The 21,892-nt window shown below is 39.8% G+C and overlaps 1 protein-coding gene across 1 annotated transcript in view; it reads right to left on the bottom strand.

Annotated features, from left to right (window-relative positions):
- LOC134539698 (rap guanine nucleotide exchange factor 4) overlaps window positions 1–21,892 on the bottom strand; it is a 281,454-nt gene that overhangs the window by 84,259 nt on the left and 175,303 nt on the right. Inside the window, exons 4-6 of the mRNA XM_063381914.1 lie at window positions 18,219–18,365; window positions 14,495–14,546; window positions 761–879 (exon numbers count right to left, since the gene is read on the bottom strand). Of these exons, the coding sequence (XP_063237984.1) occupies window positions 761–879; window positions 14,495–14,546; window positions 18,219–18,365 (318 nt within the window). The remainder of the gene's footprint in view (window positions 1–760; window positions 880–14,494; window positions 14,547–18,218; window positions 18,366–21,892) is intronic.

Below are 21,892 nucleotides of genomic sequence, written 5' to 3'. Positions count from 1 at the left end.
TTGGATTTCAGTCCATCACGAATTTTCCCGGTCTCTACTCATAGTCATTCATATAAACAGTGACCCACTCAATGAAGCAGCAGAAAGGATAAACATATTTGGATTTTAGTGTCCATCGCGAATTTTCCCGGTCTCTACTCATATTCATTCAGATAAACAGTGGGCCAATCAACGAAGCAGCAAAAAGGCTAAACGTATTTGGATTTCAGTCCATGACGAATTTTCCCGGTCTCTACTCATATTCATTCAGATAAACAGTGACCCAATCAATGAAGCAGCCAAAAAGGGGTCGTTATCACAACGCCGAAATACCACAACGCCGAATACCATAACGCCGAATGCCAAATCGACCGCAACGCCGACAGCTAGAAAACTGCTGTGTACCACAACGCCGAAATACAGTAACGCCGATAAATGTACCACAACCTAACCTAACCTAGGCTAGCCTAACCTAGCCTAACCTAACCTAACCTAACCTTTGTGGCAGTCCTGCATGGACATTTATCGGCGTTAATGTATTTCGGCGTTGTGGTGATTCGGCGTTGTGGTACACAGCAGTTTTCTAGCTGTCGGCGTTGTAGTCAATTTGGCATTCGGCGTTATTGTGCGTTCGGCGTTGTGGTATTTCGGCGTTGTGGTGCGTCCCCGCCAAAAAGCTAAAGGTTTTTTTTTTTTTTTTGGTCCATCGCGAAATGAATCCGCGAAACATTCCTGTCGCTAGTCATGGTGGCTTGTGGAGGCAGAGGGCACTGAGACGTACCTCGACCACCGGTCCCGCGGGGTTTGTGGACTCGCTGACAACGGGCCGCGCGCTGTACTGCGGCGGCAGAGAGGCGGCGCTCGGGGGCGGCGACTTGGGCGTCGAGGCTCCGCCCCCGCCTGCAAACACACACACCTACATCACATGCCAGCTCCGGCACTAGCCATGACCCGCTATGAGAGGCTGGGTAGGTCCTCGGCCGGATCACGGGCTCTCTGGCGGAGTAGACGCGACGGACCTGGGTAGGTATGCCCGCGCTGCTCTCTGGAGGAGCTGGCCACTGAGTTACTGATTCAATACAGTTCATTAGACAAACGCCATTGCAGTTTTTACCACTGTTTGTCATGGGATAAACTAACAAATAAAAAAAAATTAAAAACATAAACCCACAGAAAAAAATGCCCAAATCATCTGGTGACAAACAAGAAAAAACCCAACGATGAATCAAATCAGGTACCATGGGCAACACAACGACTGATAAGTCTGTTTGTGCCTGAAGAAAGGAGACAGACGCCGGTTTCCGAAACGTCGCAACTGTTTTGTCATTGGAAACCTACTGTGTTCGTGGGTGTTGCTGCCATCGTTGTGTTGTCCATGATATCTGTTTACTTCATGGTCGGGGTTCGTATATTTGCTGCATGTTCCAGTTTTTTTGTTGTCTGCCTGCATTTACTTTTACAGTTGAAATTGTCTCGTCGTTGTTAGTCTACTGTGTTAGTCTGTGCTTTTATTCTTTTTCACACGACTGAATTACTTCCACGGTATTCTTTACCTGTCTCATTTTAAAGTTTGAATATGTTCGTTGTTTTGTCCATCATACCTGTTTAGACTTGATGTAGGCTTTTGGACATACGCCATTACTAAGCACAGGTATGTCTGTAGAAGAAAACTACAAAATACACAAATGACAAAAAAAACTAATTAAGCAAAAAATTGCTGTTGTCAGGATATAAACACCACACAATACTCCACAACAGGAATATGGTCAACAAACAAGCTGTCATCATTTGTGGTTTTTTTTTTCGTTCTGTTAGTCCATTTTTCTTTGTTTTTTCTTTGTTTGTTGACCATATTCCTGTTGTGGAGTATTGTGTGGTGTTTATATCCTGACAACAGCAATTTTTTTGCTTAATTTGTGTTTTTGTCATTTGTGTATTTTGTAGTTTTCTTGTACAGACATACCTGTGCGTAGCAATGGCGTATGTCCAAAAGCCTACATCAAGTCATGCACTCCCATTGCACAAATCTTTCAAAGATAATATACCTGTTTAGGTTCATTGTTGGATTTATCTGTTTTACATCAGCTGATTTATAAGCTTGTTTTCTGTGGGTTTATGTTTTATATATTTTATTACTTATTTTGAATTTTTTGAATTTTTTCCATGACAAACAGTACAAAACTGCAATGGCGTATGTCCAAGAGATTGTATTGTCAAAATTTATCCATTGCGTGAATCGTTTAAAGAAACGAGTTACTGCTGGCCGCTGAATGGGTTAATAGTGTCGATGCTGGGATGGATTCACCTCAGCCTCTCGACACAGCCTCTCCCCAAACACCCCCGAGCCGCGCTGAAGTGGCGTATCCACTTCCCTCGCCTCACGGGGCCACGCCAAACCACTCCCACCCGCCCCAGGGTGCACATACTGCCCCCGCAAGCGATAACCTTGCCGCGTGGTCTTCTTTTTGCACAAGATAAGTGATGACTAGGGGCATGCATTTTTCGCGAAAAGATCTGAACACCTATTAGACTGCAACAAGGTACACCCGCACCTGTGGTTTCTGCCTTGTGATTGGCGGCCGGCTGCTAGAGAAGTCGTTGCCTTGTTTGACCGAGCCACTCAGGACGCGTTTGCTTCCGCACTGGATTATCGTGATTGGTGTGGTTACGAAATACGTGTACCTGAAAGAAACTCACCCAATCACGAAACAAAGACGATGCTACAGTGTTTCAACTTTCAGCTAGTCTCGAAATCTTTTCGCGTAATCTGCATGCCCCTAGTGATGACTAGAGACCTTTAAAATTCGCGGATTCATTTCGCGATAGGATAGAGTCCAAATACTTTTGACATTATTTTGCTTCAGTGATTGGACCACAGTTTATCTGAAGGACTCTGGGCCCATGGAAAAATCTTTAACAGAAGAATTAGCGAATCACGATCATTCCGGTCAACAGGTGTTACGAGTCGGTGACCAATCAGCAGATGTAATTTGCACGAGTGCATAGAGAATCATGGAGTCTATCCTTTAGGGATTTGAAATCGCGAATTTTACAGGTCTCTAGTGATGACATGCTCGCAACACTAAAGAAATGAAGACAGAATACCTCAAAGATAGATTATGCGAACATGAGGCTACAACTGTGATTATGGCAAGGAATATGTAATGCAATAAGGAAAATGTGTGAAGATAAGAAAGAAAGAAAAAACTGGCTAGGGAGACAGAAAAGGGTTAAGAAGAAATGAAGTAGAACGTGGCCACTAAGGAATATGTCTAGGAAGGCAATAATTCAAATGTTCCAGGGAATATTCTGCGGAAGGGGCATTTTAACTGCACACAAGAAAAAGACGAAAACATAAATGAAAAAAAAATGAGGATTAGAATAACTTCAACCTTACACGTAAAAAGAATTGATGGAAAACCTATTATTTATATGTGGGTCATTCTAAAAGTAAAGTAAGTTTGTTTCTCTAGATATTTTTATTTAAGAAGATGGCACAAAACTGATTTTATGACACATATGATACCTTAGTACGTAGTCACTATACAAATTTAAACATTCATCACAGCGAAATCACCAGCTTTTCCGAGCCTTCTACGCACTCAGTTACCGCCAAGTCTTTGAACCCGTAATAAACGTCCTCTTTCAGTTCGTTGTCACTTCCGGAGGGATCACCCACCATCCTGCCTTGATGTGAGACGTCAGAGGCGACCATCGGCCCGAGAGTCCTACGTCATGCGTATTCGTCAGCTCGCAGTTAAACATGGCACATCATTTCCGAACTGCTAAGCTTCATTCGTGACGTTAACGTAAGCTTCGGTTGTCTGTCTGCATATTCCGATAGAGCGGACGTTTATCGCACGCAGAAAGCATTCTTGGCGGGAGTTTTGATTTTGTCGCACATTTAAAAGCCACGCTGTAAACAATAAACGACCGTTGAGTCTCGCTTCTAGCGTCAGACTGGCGGAGGAATGGAGTGGTCCATTACACCGAGGATTTGGGGGGGGGGGGAAGGTTTATGTGTGTGTGTGGGGGGGGGGGGGAGGGGGAGAGATAGAAACTGCGAGGCTCGTAACACCACAACGTTCTTTACTTTTAGAATGACCCTATCTCTACTTTATGTGTCCACATTATGTATGCTCTATATTTAAAACAGTTATGGAAAAGAAAATTATGGTTTTATTTTTAGATCAATTTCATTATTGAAAAAAAAGAGATTTCGGTGTTATCTTTTTATTTTTACACATTTTATTTAATTCATAAAAATAGTGTATTATTCAGCAAATAAGAATCTAAAATGAATGTTTAATACTTTTTTTTCCCACCAAAATATTCACATTTTGACTGGCACATGATGCACTTATACTATAAAATCAATAGTAATAAGCATGACTAGGACAAAAATTTAAATAGTTAAAAATTTGATTTAAAGGTGTTACTTTCTTTCACCGTGCGAAAGTGTTATCAGCGAGAACGTCATATATATATATATATACATAATAAAAATATATCGAGAGTAGTATGTAAATGGGCATACTGGGACACTGGCACCTCTCACATTTACATACTACTATCGAGGAATTCTATGTTCATAACTCTGCGTCTCTAAACGTTTTGGGAACACTTCAAGTATGAAAGGCCAAGAGTGCCACACAGCAACAGTGACAACAACAAAGATAGACTTAGAATAATGACATAACATACACAAAATAAACACGCACCTAGTACAAAACAAAACATATCACACAATATAGACATAAATAACATTATATAAACATAGAATAACTTTGCAACTTGCATTCACTAGAACTGCCACGAAAATTAATTTAAGCTTATATATATATTTCTTAAATTAATGGAAACAATATTGACGATAAATTTAATGTCGTCAAATTCATAAATTATTTTCTTTATAGGGCCCTAAAACTGAAACTTTTAATTTTATTACTTAACTACAGCCACTGTAGAACATTTTGTTTCCTGCAAAGATTTTTTTGTACCAAAGGTATCAGAGAGCTATGAGGGAATCGAATCTATTTCTCTCATGATTACGTTAAGTGAATAAATAATATTTCAGGAACTTATCGATGGAAGCTCGATAGGAAGTTCACCACGTGAAAAAAAAAAATTGTTCGTAATTGAGGGCGAGTGAATTTTTTTTCCTCTTTCCCTTAATATCGCAAACATTAGCGCGAAGCACACATACCGTAACACACACACACACATGTGGGTGCGCACGTCACCTCAGGGTAATTAGCCAACTCTCTCCCCCCCCCCCCATCATCACCATTTTTTTCCCTACCACCCATCCTGAAACCATGATAACGGGTGGCTGCCGACGCGGGTAATTAAAACCGGGCTGACGGGGAACACGACAGCTTTACACCGTCGGGGGAATTTGCGAAATTAACCACCCAGGCTGCCGCCGGCTTACGGGAACCCCACCGCGCCGTGTCAGCGGTAGGCCAGTCGCTGGTCACCCCTGCGCCGTGTGACGCCTGGTTGACAAACCACGCAGGCAACTGTTCAGCGAACCACGTTTCAGCGCACCGGTTCACGCTGAAACCACAATAAACGCGACGACGCGATGCCCAGATGGCGACACCGTACGCTGTAATTTCCCCCTCCCCCATCACCGCCTGGTAAATGGAACAAAAACATTCCTGTAAAAGATTACAGATATTTTGTAAATTTTATACATTCACGTGAAAAAAAAACTTTAATCTCTACAAAAACAGTGTTCCTAGCAATACTGGGTTCGGATTTTTTTCCCCGGGAATTTATGCTTTGTGTTGTCCCAGTACCTCCAATAGTTTTAAGTTATTTGAAAAACCGTTCCCTGAACAGATTTATTTAACTGCGCACATACAAAACTAAAAATTTCCTTGTTTTCGCTCTCTCAGGGATTCGTAATTATTTGTAGCCTATGTGTTGGATCAGGGTACGAGCTAGCTGTGTTTCAAATTTTATCCAATTCCGTTCGGTTATTAAAGATGTGATAGAGGAACACACATCTAAACTTTAACATTCCGGTACTATTAGGATAGGGATTTGCTCCAAAAGATGTAAGAAATAAGCTTTTTGAGTAGTGGTATATATAATTCTACACACACAATTTTTTTTCTTGCAGATTCCTTTGGAAATAGTTTGTAATACTACAAAAATTATTTTGTAACTTTGTAAAACACATATAAAACACGTTTTTCGAGATGATGCAGAGTATTTCTTACGAAAATTGCCACATGATTTTATTTTTCATATTATGTTTCATTCAAGCATAATTTAAAAAAAAAAACATGGAAAAGATAATCGAATATTCAACAATTTGACTTTATTTTGTTGTATCATGCCAATTGTGTGCGCAGTTAATATACTGGGAAAGCTATTCAGGGAACGATTTGGAAATACCTTCATAACTATTGGCGGTTCCGGGGCAAAACAAAGCATAAATGCCTGAGTAAGAATCAGAACCCAGTATTACTGTGAACACTATTTTTTTTAACGTATTGCTACATATTGACATATATCTGTAATATGTTCCATTTGCAAAAAAAAAAAAAAATACAGCGAGTGGGAATTTTTCCTCTCTCTCTCTCTCTCTCTCTCTCTCTCTCTCTCTCTCTCTCTCTCTCTCTGTGTATCTCCGTGTGTCTCCTCTGTGCGAACAGCTTGTGCGCAAACTGGCCGAATATCTGAGTGTTTCCGGCGGCGGACACGGGCCTTCCCCATAGAACAAGGAGGGAGATATGGAAGTGTGACTCTTACAGTGGAAACTGAAACCATGTTTGGCGTGACATCTGTTGTGTGGGCCCATTACTAGCAAAACAAAAAACAAAAAAAAAAACAAAAAACTCGGACGGACGGGTTAAACCCAACGTATTAGGTTCACAATATTAATTTAACTACTTGACGAACAATTGCTTGATAACAGAGATTTAAATTTTGCGAAAAAAAAAAACTTAATGGTGTTTCATAATAATAAAAAAACATGTTCTATATAAATTTGTAGGAGATAAAAATTTCCTGGTATGCTATACCACAAAATATGTGGTTAACAAAATAAAGTGAATTAAGTTTCACTGGTTTGTTTGCCTGACAATACACCTTACGAATTACTAGAGACAGGAAAGATTCGCGGATTCCTATCGAGACAGGCTGGAATCCCAACTCGTTTAGCTTAATGCTGCGTCAGTGATTGGACCGCAATTTACCTGAAGGACTCTGAGCCAATGGCAAACACTCAACAAAAGAAGTATCGAATCATAAGAATCGCAGTAAACAGGTGTCCCGAGTCGGTAGCCAATGACCAGGTGATAGTTGCCCGAGTACATAGAGAATCGTGGAGTCTATCCTAGTGGTCATTGAAACAGCGAATTTTTCCAGTCCCTACGAATTACTTCTCACGATCAGTGAACCTATGTTAGTAATATATAGAGACCTGCAGAATTCGCGGATTAATTTCGTGATATGCTACAATTCAAATAATTATACCTTAGCGCTGCTTCTACCACTGGTTCACTGTAAATCTGGAGTAATGAGGGCCAATTAGAGACCCTTCGCTCAAAGAAGTGTCGAATCACAGATCACCCAGTCGAGACGACTCACAAGTCAGCAGCCAATGAACAGGTGGCATTTGCCCGAGTGTGTAGAGTGTAGTCGAGTCCATCCTGGAGGTCATTGAACCCGCGAATTTTGCAGGTCTCTAAATATATTATGAAAGCCACGCTCCAGCGGGTGGGCACGGAACTATTTCAAATAACTAGGTCTCAGTCTCGGCAATAAGAGTTTCACCCCTCCGTGGCCTTCCCGGAGGAGGGTTTCACCACCGTGGCTAAGCCCTCGTCTCGTCCCGACGACGGGCGGAGTCGCCCGAACCTCCCCGCCACCCCCTGGCGCAGGGGTCACCGCAGAGACCACCGCCCGCAAGGAAATTGAGCTGCGTGTTCGGCGCCCCGCTAGCGGAAGGTCAAAGGGTCAGGGAAAGGGGAAGGGGGAGTGTGAGAACTTGCGGAGAGTGAGTGAGCGTGGGTTTCCGGTCGAAGAATAAGTACAGAAGGTAAAGAAATATATATATTTTAACTAATCGCCAGTTCTATGTGTAACTTCTAAAACCTCGGTGACGAAACTCTGATTCGAAATTTAACGTAGAATTCTTTACCAAACAGCGCCAAGCGTGATAAACACACAAAAAAAAAGTTTTAAACTACATTTCTGGACGCGAATCACACGTAGTTTCCGCACTCGCCGATAGAATTCGCTGCCGGAGCAGCTACGTCGACTGTAGATTCATTCCATTTGCAGCCCGAAATGTTAAAATACCCCGGCTTTGGACCTTATTTTCGAAAAGGAATATTATTAAAATACTGCCCAACCTGTTAAAATTCATTAAAGGGTTAGTACTTTAAAGTTTACCTTTGGCTTTGTGAACATTGGCAGCACCTTCGTTACATATTCCGTTCCATACGACTTCAGTTACAACACGAAATTATTCCTACCAAATGCCGTATACAGCGAGTTAATATGTTACACACCAAAACACACAGACACAAATGTAGATCGTAGGCTTTCGTGGGCCAGAGTCATGAACTATTTTTTTAGTTTCTGGATTTAGACCACGACTTTATAGTTGGTAGTTTTCCTTGCGTTTCAAAGGCGAGTGAAGATAGCTGCGCCCAGCACGCCGAAATGTCGTGCAAACAATCAAGTATACATACGTACATGGCTTGGACCCAAAAGCCCATAAGCGAAAACTGATTTAAAAGTCCAGAGTTGTTTACATACATTTTGGGGTGATAGAACAAAACTGTACTAGCTAACATTGCCAAACAATATATGCTTGAAACTAAACTGGTTAAGCGCTAAAGGACGGTACGTGCACAAAAAAATTTTTTTTTTCTGTAGTTTTATAAACGATTTTTTTTGGAAACCAGTTGCCAAGAAATAATTTGTACGTCTACAAGAGCGATATTGTAACTTTGTACAACACACAAAGAATGTGACCCTGGTCATCGATCAACGCCCACTCTTACAAGGTGTGATTATGTATAGGTAGGGACCGGAAAAATTCGCGGATTCAATTACCTCTAGGATAGCCTCCATTATCCTCTGCATTTCTCAAGTAAACATGCGTGTTCATTGGGTACTAAAATTGTGAGGCGTCTCCACTGGGTAGCTTGTGATTCGTCGCTTCTTTGGTTGGTAGTCTCTCATTGGCCCAGAGAGCTCCAGTTTAACTGCGAGCCAATAACAGAACCAGCAGAATTGTACACATGTTTGAATTTCAGCCTATCACGAAATGAATCCGCGAATTTTTCCGGTCTCTATGTATAGGCAACATGAGTATATAAAGTAGCTTGGCTTCTGGGTTGTAGCCATGTCCTTGGCGAATAATTCACCGACTGCTCCCTGATGACGGCGACTGCAACCGAAACGTAGGTGAATTATTCGCCAAGGACACGGCTAAAACCCAGAAGCTAATCTACTTCAGACAATGGCCGTGAAAGTCTACGAACATTGTTAACATGACGTCGCCTGAGAATTGGAGTGTTCTATGTCCATTGAAGTCGGAACTGAGATAGAAGCATTTGAAAGTTCAAACAACTATGAATATCATGACATAGAACAAAATAATATTGGTCTTAAATTAAGAACAAACATATTTATGTACGTAGACGTGTGTGGATATAGTACAAATGAATACTAATATTAATTCCGTGTCCATAGCATAGAAAACCTAAAAAAGTGAACATAGAACACTCCAATACTCAGGCGGCGATGAGTCTAGCCTGGAGTCAGATAAATACGCGAAATAGTGGGTTTATAAATCGGACATCAGTCACACGGTTTTTTTTTTGGACTTCAGTTTTTTTTTTATCATCTCATATCGAAAAACGCTCTGCGCAAGCGACCAAAGTGTTTCCCGAAAATATGCGCTGAAGACCCGTTCGGGACGCCGAAATTGAACCGACTCCCTCGATCCTCTAGGGCAACGCGTGATCGGAAAACGCTTCATTTTTAGATACGCTCTCTGCCTCTCGGTGGCTCGTTCTATCTATTTCTATCTCGTTCTCTCACTCTCTCTTCCAACCCCCCTACCTCCACCTCCTCGGGTCAATCACTCTCTCTCACTCACTCATCCCACACCTGAACGGCGCCCTGGGATCGACCGGCCGCACCGCCAATTGTTTTCTCCGGCACAAAAGCCTTGTTTATCGTAAAACTGCACGCGCGCAGGCATAGACATTTCGCGAGGCCCGACTGAATACGACATCGCGATTACCTGCACAATGCCCGCGACCCTGCCGTGTGACAGAGAGAAGGAGCGCCCCGAACCAGGCAAGCCAACAGTGCGTCCCTCTCGGCTTGAGTTCCCTACACTGCACTATTTGTTTTCAAAACGGAACACAAATATTCATGTAAAATTACAAATATTTGCAAATTTGTACATGTACATAGTGTTTGCAGTAATACCGGGTTCGGATTCTTACCCGGGCATTTTATGCTTTTGTGTTGTCGCAGTACCGCCAACAGTTAAAAATTTATTTGTAAACCGTTCACTGAATAGCTTTCCAGTATTAACTGCGTACATAATAAGCTTGATAAAACAAAATAAAGTCAAATGGTTGAATATTCGATTATATTTTCCATGGTTTAAAACATTATATATGAATAACACATAAAATTAAATATAAAATTTAGCGCCAATTTTCGTAAGAAATACCAAGTATTATCTAGAAAAAGTATTTCATATAATTATGCTAAAATAACAATAACCAATTATTGTACAAAGTTAAAATTTCTTTCTAGTAGTATTACAAACTATTTCTTGGCAATTGGTTTAAAAAGGAAACTTTCGTGAATGAGTTGGGTTTTTCTTCTGAGTATACTGGACTGTCCACAATGAACAATTAACAGAATTTATCGGACTCTTTTTTTTCTGTTAACCAAAACTAACTCAAAAGGATGAACGCTTGCTTATTAGGGCCTACATGATACGGGTAATATTATTTTTAATGATTATAATGATATTTTAGTATTTTTGATTGAGAATTTAGAAATGATAAGATAACTAGTTTTCCTAAAACAAACTATGTACTTGACATCAAACTATAATTGTTATTTTTTTCTACGTCCATCAGTGTGGCATACACCTACATTACATGTTACAGAAATATTTAAGATACTGATCCAATTAATTAATATATATTTACGGAAATAAGTAGCAGCCTGAAATAAAATATTTATTAGTACACAAATTCAACGTAACCCCTCATAAATGTTTTTAAAAAAAATCTTACCGTTTAGATCACAGATTTTTTCAGATTATTACAGATTTTATGTATGATTGCAACTCAATTTATTCATTGACTATGTCTCACTCAAACGCAAGGGAACATTAAGTTATCGGGGAAAAAGAAATATATTTAGTTGTTAAACATACTGCATAATGCTGAAAACATAAATTCCCTTTCCTTGCCGCAAAAAAAAAAAAGCTTGTTAGATTATGAGCTACTGTAAAGTTCTATTACTGTCACTAAATGAAAATGAAAATTGATCATGTACTTAAATTTACAGTAAATTCAGGCTTACGTTGCCATTAAAAATAGTGCAACATCTTTCTTAGAAACGAAGAGTAACGAAACGTTTGTGCAACATGCCAAACTATTGTTACCTAAAATCGTTACAACTTTCACAATAAACCAAAGATAACAAAGAAAATTTTAACAGGAATAATAATACTATCTTTGATTTAATTCTTGGTTGAAGTTGAACCAAAATTTAGTTTGGATATTTTTGTTTGCAATAAATAAGAGTGTTTTTTTTTTTCTCGGTGTGAATGAAGTCACGAAAGTATAATTTCATAGGGGTAAAGAATGAACACAAACACAAAAGATTACAAAAGCAATTAACTTGAATTTTATCAATGTTATTTTACGGTTCAGCGAATGACTACCTACTTGAAGGAAGTCGAGAAAAGAAAAGAAAAAATAACGAAAGCGAGGAGTGACGACTGCGTCATGTGCTTCTGTCCGCTGGAGGTAGAAGTTGAAAAATAACATTTCAAAAGAAGCGGCAGCAGACAACACAAACGATTAGAAAGAGAGAGGAAAAAAAAAACTTCCAACTCCACAAAAAAGTTAGAAACTGAATCAAGTTTGCGGTCAGCAAAGCAGAAATGAATTGTCAGGAAAAAAAACCATCTTTTATTTATTTTTATTTTTCAAACCCACGTGAAAGTGTAAAATGTCTAATTTTATTTCCCCTACGAAAAATACAGGAAATGAAATGAAGTAACTTTAACTGCGTTCTTTCCCAGTGGGGGGTTCTGCAATTTATTCACTATTTATTCACTAGGTTAATAGGAAAACTTTCTTTTCATTCATTGTAGCTGAAAAAAAAATGCGGCCACGTAGTGTGGCAGCAACTCACTTCCAGCTGACTGTACACCTGTCCCTGCTTATTTCAGAAGTCAATCACGAGGGAAATAGCTGAAGAGGCGCCTCAATTGCTGAAGACGTTACGTGTCAAGATATTTCTAAAAACGCCGTGCGTTTTTTTTTCCTCCCTCTCGATAGGGACTGGAAAACTTCGCGTGTTCAAAGACCTCAAAGGATAGACTCCACGATCCTGTGCATACTCGGGCAAACATCACCTCCTGTTCATTGGCTGCTGACTTGTGAGGCGTCTCAATTGGGAGACTCGTGATTCGATACTGCTTTGACTGAGGGTCTATAATTGGCCCACAGTCCTCCAGGTTAACAATGAACCAATAGCAGAAGTTGCATAAAAATGGAATTATTTGCAATTTAGCACGTCTTGAAATGAATGCGCGATTTTTTTCCGGTCTCTGCCTATCGATATAGTTGTTAGAATAATGTTCTAACATGAAGCAACTATTTTCACGCGACTTGTGACGTTGCAAACCGCCATTATCACTGGCCAAGTCAAACGTGGAAGAAAAAAAAATATTTATCACCGACGTCAGCTAGAGGCATGGATTTTTCGCGTATAGATTTCGAGACTAAAGCTGAGAGTTGAAACACTGTAGAATCGTCTGCGTTTCGTTGAGGTTCTTTCAATTACTAGAAACCGGAAAAATTCGCGAATTCTTTTCGCGATAGGGTAAAATACAAATCGTTATACCTTAACGCTGCCTCTGCTATTGGCTCACAACTCACCTGGATGACTCTGGACCAATGAGAAACATCCAACCAAAGCTTTATCGAATCACAGGCTGCTACGCTGGAACGTCTCACAAGACAGTAGCCAATGAGTGGGTGGCATTTGACCGAATGTACGTAGAAATATGGAGTTCATCCTACAGGTCATTGAACCCGCGAATTTTTCCGGTCCCTTTCAATTACATGCCTGCCGTCAGCACACACCAAACACAATTATTCAGCGCGGAAGTAAACGCACCCCGAGTGGTTAGGCCAAGTATGTCACTGAATATACAACAGTTTGTAGTCTAGCTTGCATCCAAAATAATAACGTGAAATTTGCAGGTCCTTAGGAATCACTTTTACCTCATCGCAATTGTACTTTTATTTTTTTGGTTTCAAATGTAGGAACAAAACTTCTGAAAATGGTATTTGAGATTTAACTCTTTTGCGTTAAGTTTAATTTTCTGAATAAAAAATAGAAAACTTGAAAAGGTTGGTTTGGATTCACAAAATTAAATGCCACAGCATCGTGAGCCTACATACTGAAAATACACAACTGGCGTTAACTGTTCATTAGGTACAAACCGGGGTGATTTAAAGCTATATATCAAACTTAATATGACTGGATTATTATATGTGTACTTAATAAATAAATTAAGTACATAGTTGAATTTCTGCATCGAAAAGCAAAATATTTGTCAAATCTAAAACGGCAGTAAATACTGAACACAGAGTAATTTATAAAAATCTAGTTTCTAATAATTTTCCTGTCAAACAAAAGTAACCTAAGTTATCTACACGAAATTTGAGATGGTTGGTTATAACCGATTACACATTCTTGTCAATGCTATCATTGGAATACATTTTGCCTTGAAGCTAAAAAAAGAGAAAAGATATTTACATTTATACCTAAAGCGGCACTTTCTTTTTTCCGAAATGCTAGTATGGATTATGATTATTACAACTAAACACACAAATATGTTCAAGTGTCTTTTTTTTTTTAGGAATAATTCATTGCAACTTCCAGTATTTCATCGTTCTATTTGTTTGGGAGAAAACCTTAATTATGCCACCTAATATAGTTCGCATACACAATTCAAAAAGAGCTTAAAGATCACAAATAAACATTAAAAAAATTAAAATGTTAGTTTTGCTTTTGCGGTTGAGACATCGCAGTGGCAGAATTTACCGAAGTTTCGCTCTGCATTACAGCAGACATATTCAGGATTGATTATCGACCCTTAAACGTGGATAAAACACAACGCGACTCAACCAACGAGAACTAAGATATCTTATCAGACAATGGTCGAAAAAGCCTGCTAAATAATTGTTTTAAATACAAGTTTTCTTACCAGTTTTGATCCTGCTGCTTGCAAGCACCTCCCCAAGCAGGTCCTTGTGCTTCTGGAAACAAAACAAGCACAAGCATCGCATTACTAGCTGCACCAAACACAGAGTGAACACAACTGAAGCAGGCACCAGCCGACAACCCGGTATCGCCTGAAAGATATGGTGAAATTTATGGTTCCAGTCACTTTGAATTTATGGAACCAACCCCGAAACTATAGTACAATGCTTGAGTTGCCATAAAGTTTACGGCACGATTATGGTACCAGTTACTTTTAAACTATGGTGCAACCCCATAGTTAAGAGGTTTAACATTTTAAATTAAATTTTAAACCTCTCAAAACTTTTAAGGTTGTTCTGAGGTTGATGATAAATTATGGCATTTTGTGGACTAGGTTGAAAACATGTGTAAACCGTTCCCTGAATAGTTTTCCAGTATTAATAAGGATAATAAAACTAAGTAAAGTCCAATTATTGAATTTTCGATTATCTTTTCCATGGTTTAGAAAACTATGCTTGAAACAAATATCAGTTAAAATATAAACTGATGCGCTAATTTTCGTAAGAAATACTCAGTATTATCTCGAAAACCGTAATTAATATATGCAAAAGTAACCATAGCCATTCTTCTTCTTGTAGTATTACAATCTAATTCTTGGCAACTTGTAAATGAATCTTTCATAAAAAGCACACAAAATTTTTGTTCTTGTGGTACTAAAACTAGAATTCTGTTGCATATACTGGTACTTCTGTCAACGCTGTGTTGCTTCAGCCTACTTCGTCGTCTAGCCACGTCCTTGCGCGATATCAAACGGCACGCGCCGACAACTGATAAAAATAACAAGGTTGCACGGCTGTGTTTATCTGAAGGCGGGAGTGCGTTTGGACAGCTACACGCCGATCCTGTTAAGTCGCTTTGACGAATTGCCGTCCCGTAGATATCGTCACCCCTGACAACGGGAACACAACAAAACCTTCGCGAATCAGTAAGTTAGTTCCGCCGCTTCCGCCCGTAAAGTTAAAGATAGAAGTTTTACGTCGCACTTAAGGGCGCCGCGTGGCTATGGGCAGCATGAGCTCTGAGAACCCGGGGGGCGCTAAAGCTCACGCCACACACGATGCACGAATTCCGCTACACATTCTGTTATACCCATCGGCATAAAAGTGGGCATAAAAGTTAGTTTAGAACAAGAGAAGAAATGGATTCGTTACTGCATACACACGATACCTAGAATGCTAACAGAAAACCAGCAAATGCAGTTGCGGACCAAATGAAAAAATCATATCGCGGTAGGATAAAAATGATTCTGTCCATTTTACCAAATGCATTAGCAAGAAAAATTATGTAACTTCTAGAGAAGATACTCTTCTCCCTTCTAAGCGACTGTCCATTATTTTTCGATGTGTAAAATATTAGCTCTCGGTATACGGAATTTGGTCTGAGTAATTTCGAGAATGCGACGGAAGGAACGAACTGCTATCCATAGTGGATGGTGCTAACAAAAGCTCAAAAACACAAAAGGAAACTTTTTTGTTTTAACTATTCAATGCATTTTAACCAAACGGGAAGTATTTTAACAAAATTCACTGTCGAAAATCAGGTCCAAAGCCGGAGTTTAGTATTTTTTCAATTATAATTTTTTCGTTTTTATCGGAGCCATTTCATTGCATAGTTTTACATTTCTGCCTGCAAATGAAGTGATTTGATAGTCAACGTAGCTGCTTCGGCGGTTTTTGGAAACTACGCGTCATTCGCGTACAAAAATTTATAGTTGAGAATACAATTTGCGTATATTTATTTTAAAGAATTCTACGTTGATTTTCGAGTCCAAGTTACGAATTATAAGTGTATTTGCAACATGCGAACACACGCATATGCTTGTTACCGAAGTTATATGTTACACATCTCTGGCAAGTTACTGAAAAACTGCTCACGTGTTTTTTTTTCTCAACGAGACAGAGATGAAAAACGACGTAGTTTCTAGTTTCTGGAATTACAGAAAAAGAAGAATTTTGGTTTCGCTTGAAATGATTCTATCGTGAAGACGGCGACGGCATTATTGACCGAAACGCCTGCGAAACCTTCGCTTTCGACGCAGGTAGATCCCACAAATCACAGAACGTTCGACAACGTCCACGAACACCCGGTATCTTAATAGGAAAATCACATATTTAATCCGGCATGTTCGTTGAACATGACATTATCGTTTTCATGGATTTTTGAACGTGAATATAGTTTAAACGAGAATGCAAAACAATAACACATACAATACTGTAATATTCCAAACCAGATGTAATGAGCTGCTCATGTTACTGTACACCGAACTATAATTTTTTTTGTAATTGGAACACAAATATTAATGTAAAATTACACAAATTTGCATATTCGTATATTAACACTAAAAAAAAACTATATCAAAACAAAATAGTGTAGGGATTCTTAACCACGCTTTTATGCTTAGGTAGGTAGACACAGGAAAAATTACTGGATTCATTTCGTGATACGCTGAAATTCAAATATGTTTACCATCCTGCTAATTCTGCTATTGGCTGGCAGTTTGAATGGAGCTCTCTGGGCCAGTGAGAGACTATAAACCAACAAAGCATTAAATCACAGGCTATCTAGCCGAGACGCCTCACAAGTTAGCACCCAATGAACACGTGGACTTTTTTGAAACTATCCTAGAGGTCAGTGAATCCGCGAATATTTTCCGGCCCCTATGAATAGGCATAATAAAACAAAATATAGTCAAATATTGAATATTTGATCATATATAAAAATAAAATCATGCGACAATTTTCGTAAGAAATACCCAGTATTATCTGGAATAACGAATGTCCAGAGACCGGGAAAATTCGCGGATTCATTTCAAGACATGCTAAATTGCAAATAATTCTATTTTAATGCAACTTCTGCTATTGGTTAATTGTTAACCTGTGGGCCAATTATAGACCCTCAGTCAAAGCAGTATCGAATCACGAGTCTCCCAATTGAGACGCCTCACAAGCCAGCAGCCAATGAACAGGTGACGTTTGCCCGGGTATGCACAGGAGATCGTGGAGTCTATCCTGGAGGTATTTGAATACGCGAATTTTTCCAGTCCCAAGGAATAACTAGAGACCGTAAAAATTCGCGGGATTCATTTCGTGATAGTCTAGAATCCAAAAAACGTTTGCCTTTATACTGCATAAGTGATTGGGCGACAGTTTATCTGAATGATACTCGGCCAATGAAAAAAAAACCTTTAACAAAAGAAGTATCGAATCACTAGCGTCCCAGTTAAACAGGTGTCACGAGTCAGTAGCCAATGAGCAGATGTTATTTTCCCGCGTGCGTAGAGGATCATGGAGTCTATCTTACAGGTCATTGAAATCCCGAATTTTTCCGGTCTCTAGGAATAACTAGGGACCGGAAAAATTCGCGATTTGAATGACCTCTAGGACAGACTCCAAGATCCTCTATGTACTAGGACAAATTGCACCTGCTCATTGGATAATGACTCGTGACACGTGTTACCTGGGATTATTGTAATTTGATACTTCTTTTGTTGAAGGTTTTTCACTGGCTTAAGAGTCCTTCGGGCTAAACGGTGGTCCAATCACTGACTCATAATGAAGGTGAACGAGTTTGGAGTCTAGCCTACCGCGAAATGAATCCGCGAATTTTCCCGGTCCCTAGGAATAACGAATGGCGTGTATGTTCGCATTGCAGAGAGCCGCATCACTCACCTCCCAGATGACCTTGAAGTCGCTCTGGTCGACCCGCAGCAGCTCGCAGGTGGAGCGGGTGACGACGGTGCCCTCTCGCGGCTGGTCGCGAACCACGGACTCGCCGAAGGTGGCTCCCACTCCCAGGGTGCACAGCGTGGCCGTCGTCTGCCGGGCGAACACACACACACACACATAACATAATAAAATATTGACATACGCCGCTGCTGATTTTCACTGGTCGTCATAGAAAATAAAATAAACACAGAAATAATCCACAGATTTTGACGTGACAACGTCTAATAAAACGATGAACCCCAGCTGCACGCACGAAAAAAGTGTCCCGTTATGCTGTGTCCCGTTACGCTCAATGTACTCTTGCGACGCATCTATCTCTCTTCCACTCGATTGGAACAAACATCGATTTGACTTTTTCGAGGCGCATTAAACTTGAAACACTCCCATTCGTTTCCTACTTAACATATCATCGTCCTATCCTTAACAGAATAACACAGATTGGAAGAAGTTAAATAGCAAACATGTATAAAAGTTATAGTTGAGTGCAAATAAAAGTAAATTTATCAATTAAATTGTAGATTTCATTTCACTCCTTCTTTGTATCCATACAAAATAGTGATAATTCAATAAAAATGATTCAATTTTATTCATAAAAGTATGCAATCATTTAATCAATGTTTTGTTATGACGTTGTCACGTTAAACTATCGTCCGTAAACCGACTTTACAGACAACCAATTTTTTAAATAAGACGATACTGGCTTGTTCTATACCCTCTTTATGAATACATCTTTATTTTTGTTGTTCATTTCAGAGATTTTTCTTTGACAACCAGCGTATACCAGCAAATGAATAATGTTCAAGAAATTACATAGTAAGATATATACTCGTGTATATAATCTTCCCTATCGCAATAATCATTCAGATAACACATTTGCTACGAATATTACTTATTCCTAAAAAAAATAATAGAAATGATGACTCAATGGAAAAGTCCACGTGCAATTTTTTTAGGTGATTAACTTCCATTGCATGTTTACCAATGTTAGTAAAAATTATTAATAGAGAGTATATGTACACTTTTATGCAATATGTTTACACATTAACTGAAACCAGATTTTGGTAAGAACAACAGAATAAAATCCCGTCATTTTTTTGTACGTGTCTGTGGTTAGGGACATGTATTTTTGGAAAAATTATTTCGAGGCTAACTAAGAGTTGAAAACTGTAGATTTTTCTGTTTCGTGAATGGTTGAGCTTCTCTCAGACACATGTCTACTGTTGGCACACGAATCACAGCCATTCAGTGTGGATGAAAACGCGTCCTAAATGGCCTGGTCAAACAAGACAATTGCTTCTCTCGCAGACGGCCGCCAATCACAAGGAAGAAACTGCTTGCGCGGGCATACATTTTGCAGTCTAATGAGCGTTCAGATTTTTTTTTCTCGGACAATTACATGGTTCTGTCTGTAGTACGATTAGAAACATGACAGAGGAATGACGATAGGAAGCAGTGAACTTTACAGGTCTGAAATTTCCTTGCCACCCCAAGAAAAGAATTGGATAGATAGCAATGATTATTTTATTGATTAATTTGGTAGCAGGGAATGCTATACAGATAGAGGCAAAAATTTTCGATGTTTCGTGATATGCTAAAATCAAAATACTTGTACATTTGGAATGCTGCTGAAATCATCCCAAAGTCAGTTTTTGTGGAAAACCCCCAACCAAAGCAGAGTTGAATCACAGGAGATTCAGTTTATACGTAACGCAGCAGCCAATGAATACGCGGCATTTACCCGAGTACTATGTAGAAAGTTGTATGGAGCCTATCCCGGAAAGACATTGAACCTGCGAAATTCAACAGTCCTTAAATATAACCATGGACTGAAAAAAAAAAACAAGCTGGTTCAATGATCCCTCTAAGGTATACGTCACCATTCCTAAAGGTGATGCGGGAAATCCCGTCGGCTCATTGACTACTCGTTCGCTTAACTACGATGCCAGCGTTTCGATACTTATTTTGCTGAGCGATTTTGATTTGCTCAAAAATATTCGGGGCAACATGTGGTTAGATCGTTTTGGTGCAAACTAAGGCAAACTTGTTAAGGGGGATCAGGCCTCTTCATCTGGCACTTTCAAATATTTTTGATACCGCTTGCAATAGAGCTTCGTGATAAATGTTTCTGTTTGACACGGCACAGGACTTAGCTTTGGGCTACTTGTTGGAGCCAACACTGCTTATGAACTGGCGTGATTGTCACGGTGGTTGTAGTCGCCCGCGCTTACATATTAGAGCCTGTTAGTAAATGTGTGGTTGCAACGAGGTGTAGAGGGTTTGACGTGCTAAAAATTGGGATAAATAGTTCTGAATTCAAATTACATGGGGAAAAAAAGATGGGAAAAATCCAAGATGGAGGGGTTTTAAGGGGAGGGGATTTCAGCTGATCGTGAAATGAGTTCACGGTCTGAAGACACAGACTCGGGCCAGGGATGGAAGGACGGAAGGGGAGAGGAGATGCGCTGTCTTCAACAGGTGGCCGTCGTGCTAGGTCTGACTGCCGGAACAGACTATCGCACTGCCATCTTCCTTGCCCACATTGTTCCATATTCACCCCCCTATTCCCCCATCCCCCCCCCCCCCCCAGGTTTCGGGGAGCTACGGGGCCTCGCAGGACAGAGAGCCCCGTGCTCCAGTTCTTCCTCCTTGTTCGCGTCCTCGCTCCACGTCGCTTCCGCCGACCGCGCGTCATTTCCGTCCCGGGAGTAGTAGTTCCTCGTCCGCCCGCCGCCGAGCCGGGCGCTGCAGGTACGCGCTCGGGGAGGCGACCGCCAGGTGGGTTCACCTTTAAGAACGAACTACCCCTTCCACCCTGTCAAAAACCGTAAAGTCGGTTTACGGACGATAGTTTAACGTGACAACGTCATAACAAAACATTGATGAAATGATTGCATACTATTATGAATAAAATTGAATCATTTTTATTGAATTATCACTATTTTGTATGGATACAAAGAAGGAGTGAAATGAAATCTACAAATTAATTGATAAATTTACTTTTATTTCCACTCATTAATTCGAATATGTTTGTTACTTTAACGAACAGATTATTTTAACTATAACTTTTGTACACGTTTGCTATTTAACTTCTTCCAATCTGTATCATTCTGTTAAGGATAGGACGATGATAGGAAAAGTAGGAAACGAATGGGAGTGTTTGAAGTTTAATGTGCATCGAAAAAGTTAAATCGATGGTTGTTCCAATCGAGTGGAAGAGAGATAGATGCGGCGCAAGCGTACAATGAGCGTAACGGGACACAGCGTAACGGGATAATGTGCGTAACAGGACTCTTTTTCGTGCGTGCAGCCGGCGTTCATCGATTTATTAGACGTCACGTCAAAAAATTTCTGTACTTTTACAAAAGGTGACATTGGAAACCAGTTGTGATGAAATAGCTTGTAGCACTAGAAGAAAGATATTGTAATTTTGCACTACGCATGGCTATGGCTATGAAATACGTTTGTTTCAAGATAACACTGAGAATTTCTTACGAAAAATGGGACAATATTTGAAATTTTAATTACTTATATTTTTTATTCAAGCACAATATTCTTAAACCATGAAAAACTTATCGAATATTCAGTATGCTTGATTGGAACATAAATTAAAATATAAA

This window comes from Bacillus rossius, chromosome 15 (assembly GCF_032445375.1).
Source record: "Bacillus rossius redtenbacheri isolate Brsri chromosome 15, Brsri_v3, whole genome shotgun sequence".
Lineage (NCBI taxonomy): Eukaryota > Metazoa > Arthropoda > Insecta > Phasmatodea > Bacillidae > Bacillus > Bacillus rossius.
This window is presented reverse-complemented; position numbering and strand designations above follow the sequence as displayed.